The 15018-nt window shown below is 37.9% G+C and overlaps 2 protein-coding genes across 2 annotated transcripts; both read right to left on the bottom strand.

Moving 5' to 3' along the window:
* Window positions 1–421: 421 nt before the first annotated feature.
* LOC116267453 (uncharacterized) lies at window positions 422–7559 on the bottom strand. The gene is made up of 9 exons (XM_031649183.2): window positions 7208–7559; window positions 5633–5720; window positions 4587–4700; window positions 3828–3910; window positions 3496–3610; window positions 2446–2537; window positions 1972–2037; window positions 1795–1888; window positions 422–768 (listed from the first exon to the last, which is right to left on the bottom strand). Exons 1-9 carry the CDS (start codon window positions 7456–7458, stop codon window positions 658–660), a joined length of 1014 nt encoding a protein of 337 aa, XP_031505043.1. The 5' UTR covers window positions 7459–7559; the 3' UTR covers window positions 422–657.
* A 1395-nt stretch (window positions 7560–8954) lies between these two features.
* Window positions 8955–13890, bottom strand: LOC116267782 (iron-sulfur assembly protein IscA, chloroplastic). The gene is made up of 3 exons (XM_031649679.2): window positions 13598–13890; window positions 11845–12063; window positions 8955–9204 (listed from the first exon to the last, which is right to left on the bottom strand). The coding sequence occupies exons 1-3, from the start codon at window positions 13746–13748 to the stop codon at window positions 9068–9070; spliced, it is 507 nt and encodes a 168-aa protein (XP_031505539.1). The 5' UTR covers window positions 13749–13890; the 3' UTR covers window positions 8955–9067.
* Window positions 13891–15018: the final 1128 nt, after the last annotated feature.

A 15018-nucleotide genomic window follows, 5' to 3' on the forward strand; every position in this document is an offset into this window, starting at 1 on the left:
TCCAATGGTTAAAAATATAAATAATTTTATGTTAAAATTTATTGGATAATCAATCGGCACTTTTATCGAATGATCACATTCGCTGGATGCCTTTAAGGGACCAAAGGTCCAAAACCCGTGCATGAACAAATTGTTTATAAATTGTTGCGTTCAAATCAATTTTTAGAGTCAACTTATAATTACATATATTTCTAAATCTTTGCTTCTGGCATAAATTGATTGAAGGATTCATTATATATATATATATATATATATATAATTTTCTTTTCACACACAGCCGCCTTCTCCACCCTTGGAGGCTTGGATTGCTGGGTCTCAAGGAGGGAGAGAGACTTCAAAATCCATTTGGAGCTTATTTTATTTATTTCATGTTATATATATATATATACACACATACATGAAATTTAAGAACAGTAAAGTCTTTATGTAATCTGCTTTTACATTTATTAGGTAATAATATATGCCGCCAAGCCTTAAGAGGTCACCTAAGTGCTTCCAAGAGAAAGAGAGAGAAAGGCACAAAAAGGACTAAAATCATTTATGTACAGGATACCTACTTAGAGGACAGAAAAATAGTTCAACAGAAATTTGCAAGAATAAATAATTAAATAACTAAGGCAGAGCCCGAATATATTTAGCAGCTGCCAAAGTATCTGATCATCTGGAGATGGCCTTCATGAAACGATTTAGCGAAGAGAAAATGCTCATTGCACCACCCAACAGGGAAGGCCCACTCTCTGACTTCTCTGTCACATTGCCAAATATTATCTACACAGAAAGGAACACCGAAATTAACAAGAAAAATCATGTAGACATGGGATATCTTGTTAACTCCATTGCCTTATATACTGTATTGCTGCAACTTTTATGCTCAGAAGAAACAATTTCTAACTACAGTCAACAGAAGCTTCCCAAGATAGATGCTATTCATAAGCAATACAAGCATATGAATCAACCAGGTTAATTATCTGATCCTGGTGTTTTTTTTAATGAAGCATAATTGGTTCTAAACTCTTGAAATGGGCCTTACTGCCAACCTGGGCCTACTTCCTAGATGAGATCTCTGTTAGAAACGAGGCTCTCTCACACTTTCTTAACGCACAAAGAGAATAGAAATCAGAAGAAGAGAAAGAAAAAGAACATAAAAGTATTTACGTGGTTCGGAGATAAAGTTCTACGTCCACGGCTGCCACACAAAACAGTTTTGACTATCACGAAAGAATTACGGAGTACAAGCCAAACAACGCCCTCATAAACATGAGATTAGGGCAAAACCCTGTGGAAATTAGGGAAGGCTATCAAGTATGGATCAGGCTCCAATTCCAACAATCTCTTCCACAGACTTCAAGGGAAAGGCCAAGGAAAGCCTTTGGATCCTTACCTATTATAATTTGTCTTACTAGATACTCTCTTAGCCCGTAGTCCCTACCAGAGGGTTTGAACTTTGAACCATTATCCTACACAATCATGTTCCCTTGAGTTGTCCAATTCACTAAAATTCACTACTTGTGATTCTAACTATATGTCTTAACTCTTGCCAACCAGACATACAAGACAGAGAATGTAACAGGATATGAAGCAAATTATGCAGCTTCAAACTGGAATCTGCCTTGAGGTGCAGGTCTTAACTGCTGACTTGTACAAGAGAATACCTCCATTTTACAACCATGGCATGAAAGCCAATTCCATTGGTAACAATCGTTTCAGGCTTTCAGCATTTCCAAAATGCATGCTCATGCATGGGGATACAGGGAAAATGATCAGGAAAAAAAGGACCAAATTGGAGTAACATACCTCAAGTTCTTCTGCATCAGGGCGAGATGGCTGCTCTTTTGCTAATAAATACCGGTTTGGTCTGTCCTTATCATCATAGAATACCTTCCATAATCTTGTAAAATATAGTAACTCATTAGCCTAGACAATGCATACTAATTCACATCAAATTGTATTGTCAATAGAGACTTTTCTTACCCAGGATAGCATCTAAAAACTGCACCAGCTGGCAACGGTCTCATGGAATATACTGTTGTGAATGTGCTGCAGTGGACAGGCAAAATCATCCATAGAACATGAATGCCAGACTCTTCATTATAGATGAACTTACAATGTAAGAAAATCAAGGCAATTTTTCCATACTAAAATAGATCATATTTTTTTGGTCATTTCTCAAAGATCGGGTCCATTTTCAGACCAATTCCTTCAGCCATTGTCCAATTTATTTCACAAACACGTCAGCAAATGAAAGAAATTGATGCAAGAGAGTAAAAGAGGCTTCATGAGAATGATCTAACTTTCATGTTTATGCTCATTTTTCATTTCCATCAACATGGCAGCAAATTACAATAGCTGTAATACTTCAGCTGTCGAAAGCTAAATTAAGAAATTTGCATATGCAGAAAAAAAAAACATGAAAAAAGAAAGAGAATAAGATAGCACATTTCTTGCCTTAAGAAATATTTCCTTAGCTGCCGAACATTAAAGCCAACGCCAACATCTTCACTTATGAGTCTTGGATTCCACATGATGAGTGGCCTTTGCTGAAATCATCATCAAAGGAACAAAAAAAAAAAAAAGAAAAAAAAAAGAACTTAGCAATCATTCACTTCAAACTCTAATTATATACATGGTGAGTCGGTGACATGTCATAAAAGCATAATAAATTGCATGCTTGTCAGATTCTTGAAAACCTAATTAGAGATCAAATATCATAATGTGAGAAACAAACAACCAGTTCGACAAAGAAGAAAAATTAAATAACAAAATATTCTACCGGAACAATTATCAAATTGTAGCATTATTAGCATTGCCAGCTCATTGGCACGTACACGAAAGTTCCTACAAACTTCCTAAAAGTAAATCTAGAGTCCAAGCAAAACGAAATTATTCAAGGATTGGTTACAAACCGATATTTGAACAAAATTTTCCACGTGAATGCAGAGGCTGAGAAAAACAAATAATTCATGGATCATCAAGAACCATGTAAGCCTCTAAATTCTCAACTCAAGCGGTCATCTGAAATAATGACATGCAAAGATCGTAACAATCAACAAAGAAAAAAGAAAGACATGATACAATAGACATCCTACCCAAATGTGAAAGCCCAGGAATGCATGGATGTGATGACATCCTGGAGAATATAAGAAGCTTAAGCTATAAAATATTACTGTCCAACTCATCACATACATGAATTGCTTTGTCATGTACATGGACATTGTGGCCTATTTTTCCCTTTCAACCAATCTCACAGACCAAGCATTCGGTAAAAAAAATAAAATAAAAATAAAAAAGAAAGGACAAAAAAAATGTCATGAAGATCCAGGATGTTCTGTAATTTGTAAAAGAACTTCATGGATGATGAACAACAGCTTTTCATCACCTCCACAACTAAAGGATGAAGAGATGTATGTCTCAAATTTTTACAGATGCAGGGAACAATTATGAAGTATATTCATTTACAGAAGTATGGCAAAACATGCCTGCAAAGTAAGTACCTACCGGGAATTCTGATAGCAGGGCTGCAATTTTTTCAACATATTCCAGCATTTGATAATCAGGGAGCACCAAGACTACAACTTCATCCTCGTTATCTACAGGTTTCCTATCACTTAAGCTGTATCACAAACATAAAACAATTCAAATTTTCTGTTTAGCATGTGATAAGACTGATAGAGAGGCAAATGAATATGCAAGACGTAATTTAGAAAAGCTCGATAGTGAATATTTTGGAAACCTTGATAGTTCAAATATATGTTCTAGCCATTGCAAAAGTTCTTCTTCACTCTAAGAGCTCAAGCAGAAAAGATTTGAGCAGAAGGCATTTACTTGACCTGGAAAAACCAAAACTTGCATCCTTCCACCGATATTTGAGAAGAGCAGCAGCTCCAGCATCAGGAAATACGGCCTTAATTCTCTACATAAGAAATAGATTAGCTAGCTTACTGAGATAATAATGGGTACAACATAATGAGTGCAATTGTAGACGAAGGGAACAGTAACACTTCTGCTGTAATCATTACTATTAGCAGCCCCATCAGTTTTGGATGCTTTCTGAATGCACTATGAACCATCTTCACATGTTATGAGAGTAAGTTTTTCCAGGTAACCCCCATTAAATTAGAACCTGTGTAACAGTTAGAATTGAAGTTGTCTGCTTTGAAATGTCTTCCAGATTAAGAACAGCATTACCAGTGTTTGACTGGAAGAGCTTATATGCATACACATTATCAGCAGATGAGGTGCATCCATAAGGTCCATCATTGTGGAATCAAGCTTGTCAGAAGGTGATAGTTTTACCTTATTAAAACCTTGATTATAAATTTTTGATGCAGCAAATTCGTTGCAACATGCAAGAAAGAGTTGTTTGAGCACTGGAACAGTATATTTTTATATTTATATTGATCTCTGATAGACATGACAGAGCTTCTTCAAAAAAAGATATACATGGTTCACTCATGGTTTAACTGCATCGGTTTGGTCGTTGTAGCAGATGATGCTTCTTACAACTAAAATCAGCTTCTTTATTCAAAAACGTATATATTACATGAAGCAATTGAGAACTTAGCCTCAGGTATTATCTTACTCATTACCTGGGATCCTGTTTCTTCTCTAAGCGACTCCAGATAGATCCTTGACAATTCCCATAGCTCCACTTGAGCACCTTCATCATCAAGAAACTGAAGCTCTGGTATCAAAAGTTCCACCTGCATTTTTTGTTGGGAAATTGGTCCAGTGGTTACAAATCTTTTGGAATTCCAGATCACAACAAAAAATGGTACAAAATTGGATGAACTGGGGTATACGTGTCTATATATATATATATATATGCTACAAGTACAAATATTTGTACATTCAATCTAGTTAATTTTTTAAATTTTTCTAGCTTTATTCTTTTTTTAGTTTCAACCTTGTAAATGTGATCTATAAGATACATAAGTGAAGAACAGTAGGATTGCCAGAAACGTACACGTATCAAGCTTTTTCTAGTGATCCAAAATCAATGACCGAAAATGCATAAAAAATTTCTAGGCTCAATCACCTTTTTTTTGGGTTAAAAAAAAATGTTTCCGGTTAAACCATGCCATTAGATTGGGCCCAAACAGCATGCTTTCCAAAATCTCATGTACATATAATCATTTTGAGCAAATATAAATACCCTCAGACACCAAAAATAGGCACTTTACTGAGTAAATTTCAAATATATATATATATATATATATATATATGTATGTATGTATGTATGTATGTATGTATGTATGTATGTATGTATGTATGTATTGAGAGAGAGAGAGAGAAGACAATTTATATCTCAGATAGATCCAGTGATTTTCCAAAAAATTTAAAGATAAATAAACGTCATAACTATTGATCTTTGGAATACTTGATTAGGCCGACGTGTCTAATATTTTACCGGAGGATGAAAAAAAAAAAAGAGAGAGAGAGCAGTGCCAAGCCAAAAGGCTTTTGCTAAATTAAACTTAATAGCAAAATAAGCTGTCATAACTCATAAGTAATATGAGCATAGTAATCAGAAAATGTTGCAGAATAAAGGATACACGAGTAGAGAATATAGCATGGTATCAGTAAAAATACAGAGAAATAAAACAAAATGAGGTTGATTCTGGAAGACACTTACAATAGCTCTAGTTCCTCCAGAAGCAATGAACAAAGCACTTGCATGACTTGATTGCCGGATTGCACCTTCCATGTCCGACGGCAAGACACTAATATATAGATGTTAGTACTGACATCCGATCTTAGTCTCGAAGAGACAATATATCAAAATAAAGTTTCTTCAAATGCTCTTAGAAGGTTATGTGGTACTCTTATGTTAGCTTCTGTTCTAGTTGAAACCTGAAAGGGTGAAGATGAACTCTGGTGAGTTGAGTTACAACGCACAACAACCGTATGACCACTTATTGGGCTATGAATCAAATGAGCCACTATCATAACTTCGTTTGCAGTTTGCAGGGAGCCCTTTTGATTTCGGAAAATTGATTTCCAAAAGCAGTACATGGACAAGACAGCTAGAGAGCTCTAACCTTTAGGCTTGTTTAACCAATAAAAATAACGCATAAATTATATCACGACTATAATTAGATTAAAGTTTTAAATTCTAAAACTACCTAAACTTTAATTCTAAAACTACCTACTTTGCTTGTAAAAAGCCAAACACATTACAGAGCGTTTCATGAGACTAAAATTTTCGGGTGTGCTGGAAGGGTGAAATTTCATCGTTCGTACACGAGGGTCCGTAGTACATCGCTCTTCAAACACGGTGGCATTTTTCTTAAGGCGGCTGGGGGTCCAACTGTATCTTTCAACTGCAGTACGCACCAACAAGATTGACTTTAACATTTTTCCATGCCATCTGGGCGGGTGCTATAGATGCTAGCCAATAATGTGAAGTTTAAAATCTATTGTTACTTCTTCTCACTAATATGTTTTCATTTCGAAATGATCAATTTGAGCTTTATAGCAAAAGCAAGGTCTAAGTTCTTCATATTAAGCACCGTTCGGAATTGTTTTCACGTACTCTTCATACTTTAAAAACAAAAAAATATTTTTCTTCTTTCAGAATAATACATAATAAAATTGATTGGGTGCCTTCGTTCGCTTAAAATAAAAATGAGATTTAAGGGGAGGGGCGGTGCTAATGAATTGATGATGGCATTGGGCAAGGATGGTGGCGACAGAAGTCACGGTGGGTGGCGGACTATTGTATACTGATGGTGGAGACACGCGGTGATAGCAGCTGCAGCAACAGTCACAGATATAGTGATAAAGGTGGCAGGCGGCGGCAGTTATAATGGTCATGGTGGTGGTGGCGACGGTAGCAGTAACAACGAAGCGATGATCGGCAGAGAGAACAATAGCGGTAAGTTAACGGTGCGCAATGGTGAAAGCAAAGACTATTTGAGCCGATTAACTTGAGCTCAGGTAAGTTTCCGAACGATGTTGCGGGGGAAAAGCATGCTCCGGAAAAGTATCATCTGTTGGTAAAAGTTCATACAGAGGCGCTTTTTCAAATTGTACTAAAGAAAGGCCCCTAAAATGACATTTGCCTATTTTAGGTAATGAGAGATTCAGAACTCAGAAGCTTCCTTGCAGACGTCACTTGTTATCCCCACCAAGTCATTCACACACACACACAGATGGCACAGCTTTGAGAGAGAGAAAATGATGAAAGAGGCGGGGAAGGATGCCTAACCTGTCATCTTCCTCGGCGGGTTCAGCGGCCTCCGGGACTCCCCCGTCGTCATCGCCGTCGGCATTCGCTTCAACGTCCTCGAACTTCTCAAATTTCGCGCGCGCGTGGAGCCTCGCCAGCCGCGTCCCGCCAAGGCCGGCCGCTCCTGGAGCACGAGAAGCTGCCGCCCGTGGGAAGGCGGCGGGCTTCGTGCGACTGGAGAGGAGCGGACAGGGTGAGAGACGGACGAAGAGGGAGGCGGTCGATGCCATCGACGGTACCGTCCCTGCGATCGAAGGCTAGCGTCGTCTCGGGTTCGAATCACGCTGGGTTTAACCACCTTACGTTGTTGACGTAGAAGATGACAAGCCAATTTGGAGTTCGAAAAAAATATAAAAAGGAAAAGGGAAAAGCTACTGCAGCGAATCCAGAACGCGAGTGAGAATGGATCGGATTGGATTAGGTTGGACCCACTACGGGACCCTATTTCGGATCATGAGCTAAATCGGATCCAAATTTGAAGAATAACCCTTTGTTTGGATGGAGAGAGAGGGAAGTAAAAAACAATCAATTTTTTGATTAGTTAATTAATTAAGAAAAAGAGAAAGAAAATAAAAGTAAAACAGTTGCAAAGGAGGAAAATGAAAAGGAGAGAATGAAAATAATATTTTAATATAAATTTAGTCCTTCTAAAATTAAAGAAATTGAAAAGAAAAGAAAAGACTCATCGCTTTCTACCATATATGCCCTTTCTTTCTCTATGTGCATGCATGAACAAGGTTTTAAGTAGAAGCATCTTTTTTTTATCCAAAATCTCTTTTTACCACCAGCAAAGAACTTTCTTGAGGTTTGTCTTTTTTTTCTTCTCTATCTTTTTACCACAGTCTACAATGCCCTTTTCCTCGTCGTTTGGCGCAGATATTATTGTAAACTAATATAAATTTTATCCATTCATTTTGTTTATCTAATTTAAACAAAGATGATTTTAACAATTCATTCCTTTTTATCCAAACATGCTCTATCATCACATCTTTCCTTTTTCTTTTTTTTTTCTCATTCCCTTTCACTTTCTTTTTTTTCCTTTCATTTCCTTTTCACCCCTTCCTTTCTTTCCCTTTCCCTCCATCCAAGCAAAAAGTAAAAGGAGAGTCAACTTTGAAAGTCATGCTCATTTGAATATGATCCAAATCAAATTTTTACATGACTCAAATCTAAATTTTGAACCGAATTTAATTCTTTAGGCCAGGTTAGCCGAATCGTCAGCCTTGCAAATTTGCTCAAAAACCGATTTTTGTAACACTGGACTTGAAGCTGATGTAACCACTGTTGTAGCAGATGGAGTTGAAGCCGATAAACATAAATGCTTGAAGCTTGAGTTCGCTTGCTGATTAATCTTGCGGGACAGAAATATCTCAGTATAACAAATTAATTTGCGGAGAGCAGATCTACCATTCCTGCAACACTTTAAGCCAAAATCTTCTCATATATCCGACTTTTCGTTTTGTAGGATCTAACCATTCGCAAAATGGTGTTCATCCATAATAAAGGTGTCAATCAGTTGATTACAAGACCATCACAAGATTCATAGAACCCTGCTGGCACTTTGATGTAGATATAAATCATAAATGAAAAGAAGCGGGCGTATCTTCTCATGGAGATGGCCCATCCGGTGAATACAAATGAAGGTTCACCCTTTCGATGAATATATTTGACAGCTGCAAACTTCCCTAAGAAATGGTTTAACAGGAACAAAGAGAGCGGAAGGAAGAAAACTGAAAACAGAGATGGAGGATTAGTAAATCTGGTATTTGCTATTTTATTTTACATATGTGGTGACAAGGTCGTACAAAAGCGTTCATTTATCTGTTACATGATCTACACTTAAGCTGCGAAAGATTTCCCGCATCCGCAAGTTTGTGTAGCATTTGGGTTCTTGAAGGAAAAGCCACCACCAATGAGCGCATCACTGAAATCCAATTGCATGCCATAAATGAAGAGGAGGCTCTTGGGGTCACAAACTGCAAATTGACAATACAACAGTACCTTTATTATTTTTCACATGCACATGGACAACGAAAAGTAAGAATAAGACATCCAGCACAAGAGAAAGACAAGAATTCATGAAATCAATGCGGATATATGGAAGCATACAAGCAAAAAGTGGAGTTGGCTTCATATGAAAATACAAATAGACAGCCAAGAACAACAGTTATGGATTTGAATTGTTGAAACAAATGGACAACTGGTCTAGTGGCCATAGCGGCCACATTGGAGCAGTCACATTATTCACCAAAGAAATACCAAAACGAAGTATAGACTGCATAGACAGACTACCAAGATCCAACTTTTGGAGTAATGTACCCAACGAGCAATGACTAAGCCTCTGAAAGTAGTACACACATATGAGCATGTGTTAAAGTGCTGCAATGATACAACACCTTAAGATTTTATCCAAAGGTTTATCCTTGTGAGAGAGAGAGAGAGAGAGAGAGAGAGAGGTTATCCAAGCCAGAACATTTTCATTGTTTTTAAATATTGGATAGGAGTCATAATGAAACCGAGAGCTCTTTGGCTGCCCAGAACTTGAACTTTTACCAGGAGATTAGTTTCAGATTCATTAGACGTTGCAACAATCTCCTGTCAGGCTGTCACTAAGTGTTCTTGCTTGGCAGGAAAATATTCAGCCACAACAGATTCATTTTATTCGCCTCAGTCAGCTACAATAGAGCAAATCTGACGGGAAGCTCACCTAAATTACTAGACACAATTACAACATTGAAAATGGACATAACCATGTATTTTTCCCGAGGAATGAACTTTATAGTTTTGGGATTTTAGAAATTTCCGGCAGCTAAAACAGACATGTTCCTCTTCAATTTGTAACATGCATTCAAAACAGGAAAAAAGTGGTGCTGGTGACGTTTAAGGCAATTCAATTGGGTTGAAAGCAACACCATGGCTTCTTTCTCTGTTCTTAAGACATATTATTGCTGGTCATCATTTAGTGTCTCAAGAATCCCAAAGAGAAACCACAAATGCAAAAACTTGATCCTCCATGGAAAGTTGGTTCCACATAATCTCAAAAGTCATAGAAAAATTGAAGTGATAGAATCATGACACAGGCATCAACTGACAACAAATGCTTAATTCGATACCCATAAAAAAGTTTCCATGATAAGCTGCAAGGGACAGTTTTCAGGGTATGAAATGGATATGAGAAGTAGAAGAAAGTGTCAGAAAGCATTATGAAGCAGTACATGTTTCTATAGTGATTGTCAAAGTGGGAAAATTGCAGTAAGTTACAAATGAAGTAGATATGAGTAAGAAACAAAGTCAAACTGAGCAGAAAGAAAGAAACAAACAAAAAACAATAAGATGTAATTAAAAAACTAAGAAACGTGGAAGGAGTCAAGGACAAACTCGAGAGAGTTGGGCGAGAAGTGAGAAAGGATCAACTAAGACACACGGAGGAAATGACAATTTCTGCTGCTGTAATAAAGAACGAGCTTGCTCAATCCTTCCCACTTTTGAGAGAAGCACGAAGTTTCCACTTCCAGGGGAACTAACCTTCCCACCAGGAAGAATTCTTTGACAACAATCTCCAAGACCCTTTAATTAAGCTCTATTGAGTCCTTTGAACGATACTGAAGGTAAAGGAGTGATAAATGTCTTAAGGAATTCTGGGCATACTTGGTGAAAATCTGGAATTTATGCTTTCTTAGATGAGAGTCTCAGACTTGAGTGATATTGAACAGGATTAGCTACAAAAAAGAAAACTTGGACATTTATTTTTCCGTCCCTTCCAACTGTTTTCCTCTCTCCATGGGAAGTACAGGCTCTCCATTGATGTTAGCCCATCTCAGCATCATTTTCAACCCCAAATTTCGAGACAACAACCTCAAATTACTTGAGCTGACCTAATGGAACAATCTGGTCCAGTTACAAAATTGCCAACTAGCAATAGGATAACCAGTGACTTAAACTCAGATAGAGTATCTAGATCATTGCGATTGCATATGGAAAACTGACTTTGATTATAGTAAGCAGAAAAGAGAGCTGCTGAAATGGACAACAATTTAAAAAACTAACAGAGAAAAGGCCAACGCCAATGTTTCCATATAGACCATTATACGAAGTAGAAATAAGATAATTAGTAACTCAAACTGAGCTCCAGACTATTTTAAACGCTATATATGAAGAGCTGATTTGGTAATGAAAACTGAAAAACCAAAAGTATAAGATGCAGAACACTCAGCGGCAAAAACTATTTAAAAAGGTTTGCTAATCTTTGGGCTCAAAGTTTCCTTACAGAATAGATCCTAATGCAACCATTTCCACTGGACAAGGCATAAAGGTTATAGAAAGGCAACCCTCCCAGGTCGTATGGGAATATAATTGCTTCTTGATCAGAGCATTTGTTTCTGTAATCTTCTGCATCAGTGTAGTCTCTGGATTCACAAGGAGGTTTTTCGTAAAACATTTCAAAGTTAGAGGATGTCAAAGACCTCACTGTAGGATCAAATTCAATTTGTAGATGACAAAGTAAAAAAAAACACTTTACAGACAGAAAACAACATGCAGGCAAAAGTATGAAACCAAAGGTAAAAGAAAGATGATGATGATCATCCTCTAAAGCAAAGAAAAACTGAGAAGCGTACCAATCACGAAACCGTCATATTCAATGACTGAATCATCTGGCCTCATATTGGCTTGGTCCTCAAAGTCCATCAAGTAGGACATACCAGAACATCCACCTTGTTTCACCCCAATCCTCAGACAAAGGTCTGCTTTGCGCTCAGATCGCATCTTATTCAAATGTTTTAGTGCATTATCAGTCAAGGAGATGGCTGGTTTAAAGCTTTCAGAAGCAACTGCAGCTGAAATATTGCACAATATAGGTAATAAGAACAATACTTTTTTATACTTGCAATAAGTTATCATGGATGGCAATAACAAGTCACAAGGCAAGGACTAAGGACCGTACGTTTCATTTTAGCGAAACTATCAAAAACTAGTTAAGCCACAGAGATGCCAATAAATACATAAAAGAGAAATAAAACCGAGTGAGCCTCGAACACATTGCTAGGAAAAGTTTACTACAGGGCCATAAGCACAGAAAATTAGTCAATGAAATTAGAGGCTTATGATCAAGTAACTTAAACCAAAAGTTCTAGGTGGCCTTCCATTCGTCACTTGGAACAGAAAATGATATTGAACTTTTCCCAAGAACAGCAAATAAACCCTCATTTCAAGTGCTATATGGAATAGGCGGTACCCCACACTATTTCAATTTAAATGGAGAAGAAAAATACAAAGAACAAGTACCACAAGGAAGAAGGGACAAAAACTTGAAAACAACACAAAGGATTTGATTTGGCAACTAAAAATCAGGCATTTTTCCCTTCTTACACTCCCCAAAATTATGAAGCTTATCATATTTGCAAACACAGTGACCTAGAGAACTAGGATAATATAATCATAATCCTGCCCATATCTCAGTTGCTCGATGAAATGCTGCGACCTAAAAGATGTCAACAATTTCATAGTCATGGTGGTTTGCTTAATGGTATCCTGTCACGTGCCTCATTCTAGCTTGTGCTTTCCCATTTCCAATGATCTATCGTATAGAAGCGTCTTTGAAGCAGAACAGCTTGACTAAAGTAGAATAAGTTTAAAAATATCGACCCACGATTATTACATTTTTAACAAGTTTTACCATGTTTCTCATGTTTGTCTCATGTTTATACAGAAGAGGATGTGATTCCAGATGCATAAACCATGAAAGCTGGATAGGGTAATTTATTTCCTTTGAACCCACCCAATGAATCTGCCTCAACTGCCACCAAGTAGACAATACAAAACCAATCGAATGAAAACAGAAATTTGTGACAAGGAAAACTAAATAGTGTTCCGCCTGGGGAAAAGGTTGTACCGTTGTAGCCATTTCTAACAACGTAAGAGCTACTCCAAATAAGGCCCAACTTCAGAGCAAGAAACCTCAGGTGGAACCAGTTGAGGCAGCTAAAACTGCATGCATCAAAGATATGAAAGAAACCCGCCATCTGCCTTCTTTAATAGGATTGAAATAAAAATGTAACAAAGAAATAATTGCTGTCATCGGCCCTAAGATCCAAAGGTTACTCTAAGCCGACGTTAATATATCATAATTGCAACAGGGTGCTCCGTTTTGCAACATGATAGAAAGAGAGAGAGAGAGAGAGAGAGAGAGCGTTAAAGGACCCATCTCCTGTAATCTAATAAAAGCAGGAGAAAAGGAGGAAATGCCAAGACTAAGCACCAAATAATCCCAAACTGCGCTCAGAGTCAGGTGCTGTAGATCACATCCAATGGAAAAAGGAAAAAGAAACACCGAAAAATGGGGCACAAAACCTGAAGACCAAGAATTCTTACACGGAGCAGAGGTCGCCCGGACGGAAATTGGTCTTCTCTGGCGGCCAAAACTTGAGGACAAGTACGAAACGGAAGACGGTCCGTTGCCAGAAGGGGTACACTTCTTCAGAGGAAGGCAAATAGAAGGAGAAGGCGTTGAAGAGAGAGCCATGGCTATGTGGGGAGCGGGCACACCAGAGCTCCCAGAAACGCTTTACAGAAGGATCTAGAGAGGGCCAATATTCTGGGGATGCCTGTTCTGCCTGGTCCTTGTTTCAATCAGCAACACGCAGTAGTTGGCCAGAATGACAGAGCCAGAGCCCAAGTTTTTTGGGATTGATATGCAGTGGGGCCGTGATCTATTCCATTTTACCAAATAACCCTTCCATTTGGCTCATGGTGTGTGGCCTTAAAGAGCTTGGTCAGCAAGTGGTTAAGGGCAACAAAGGAAAAAGGTAGTGGGACTATGTGGCCCGGAAGACTCTAGTAGGAAGTCCAACATTGACATTTTTGTTGGCATTCAAGAGTATCAAAATGGGTAGCTCCTCAGTCTTCCTCGATTGTTTTGGAACTTGCAACTAAAAAATGATGTTACGGAGAAAGAAAGTAGTTTTGTTTATATTCATAAGAAGCAAATTGTAGTTGAACGAATTTCTCGAAGAGAGATGGACTTTGAGTACGGATCTCTTGATTTATTATGTTTAATAACCTTTTAAATTCATTGGCACAGCATAGCTGGTCGGATTTTGATTTCTTATGTTTAATAACCTTTTAAATTCATTAACACAGCATAGCTGGTCGGATTCAAGTGGTGCAGTATAGGTGATTGGGTAGGCTGGCACGTAAAAAACACGTTGTTTGTTCATTTCTTATGGGTGCTACTCTCTTAGACCGTTGAAGGAAGGAGTGCGACACTTAAGTTGAATGATCTAAATAGACAATTGAGAATCTTAGAAGCAAGAGGAGTGGCAGAGCCTTTGGATCTAAAATAGGATGGTCAATTGTGTGCCTCCCACTCATCAGAACTTCTTTGGCAGCGCTCGTTTGCATCTCAAAATCAACCTGCAATTCCTGCTTTTTAGAGTCCTCCGTGTGCAAGCAAAGCAAGCACTGCAATTGACTCTTTCAAAGCTATCCTTGTTTTTCTCAGGCTTTAGCAACACGAAAATAGTGGCGGTAGAGTGCAGATTTTTGCATCGGCTTACAAAAGTTGGTTCATCATTGGTCTGCTGAAAGAGACGAGCCTGAGCACAAGCTTGTCGGTGTTAATACATGAGCCAAGTATCGACTCAAAGGCATTTGGCTCCTATTGAGGTCCCTGCGGTATTGATTGGTTCCAGAACATACAAAATATTATATCGAGTCGTACTTTTATCCGGTAAAGTGTAAGGAGTTGAGCTCGGTTTGGCTCACTGCGATATATCATGAACCAAAGTACATGT

The sequence above is a fragment of the Nymphaea colorata genome, chromosome 14 (assembly GCF_008831285.2).
Source record: "Nymphaea colorata isolate Beijing-Zhang1983 chromosome 14, ASM883128v2, whole genome shotgun sequence".
NCBI classification, from domain to species: domain Eukaryota; kingdom Viridiplantae; phylum Streptophyta; class Magnoliopsida; order Nymphaeales; family Nymphaeaceae; genus Nymphaea; species Nymphaea colorata.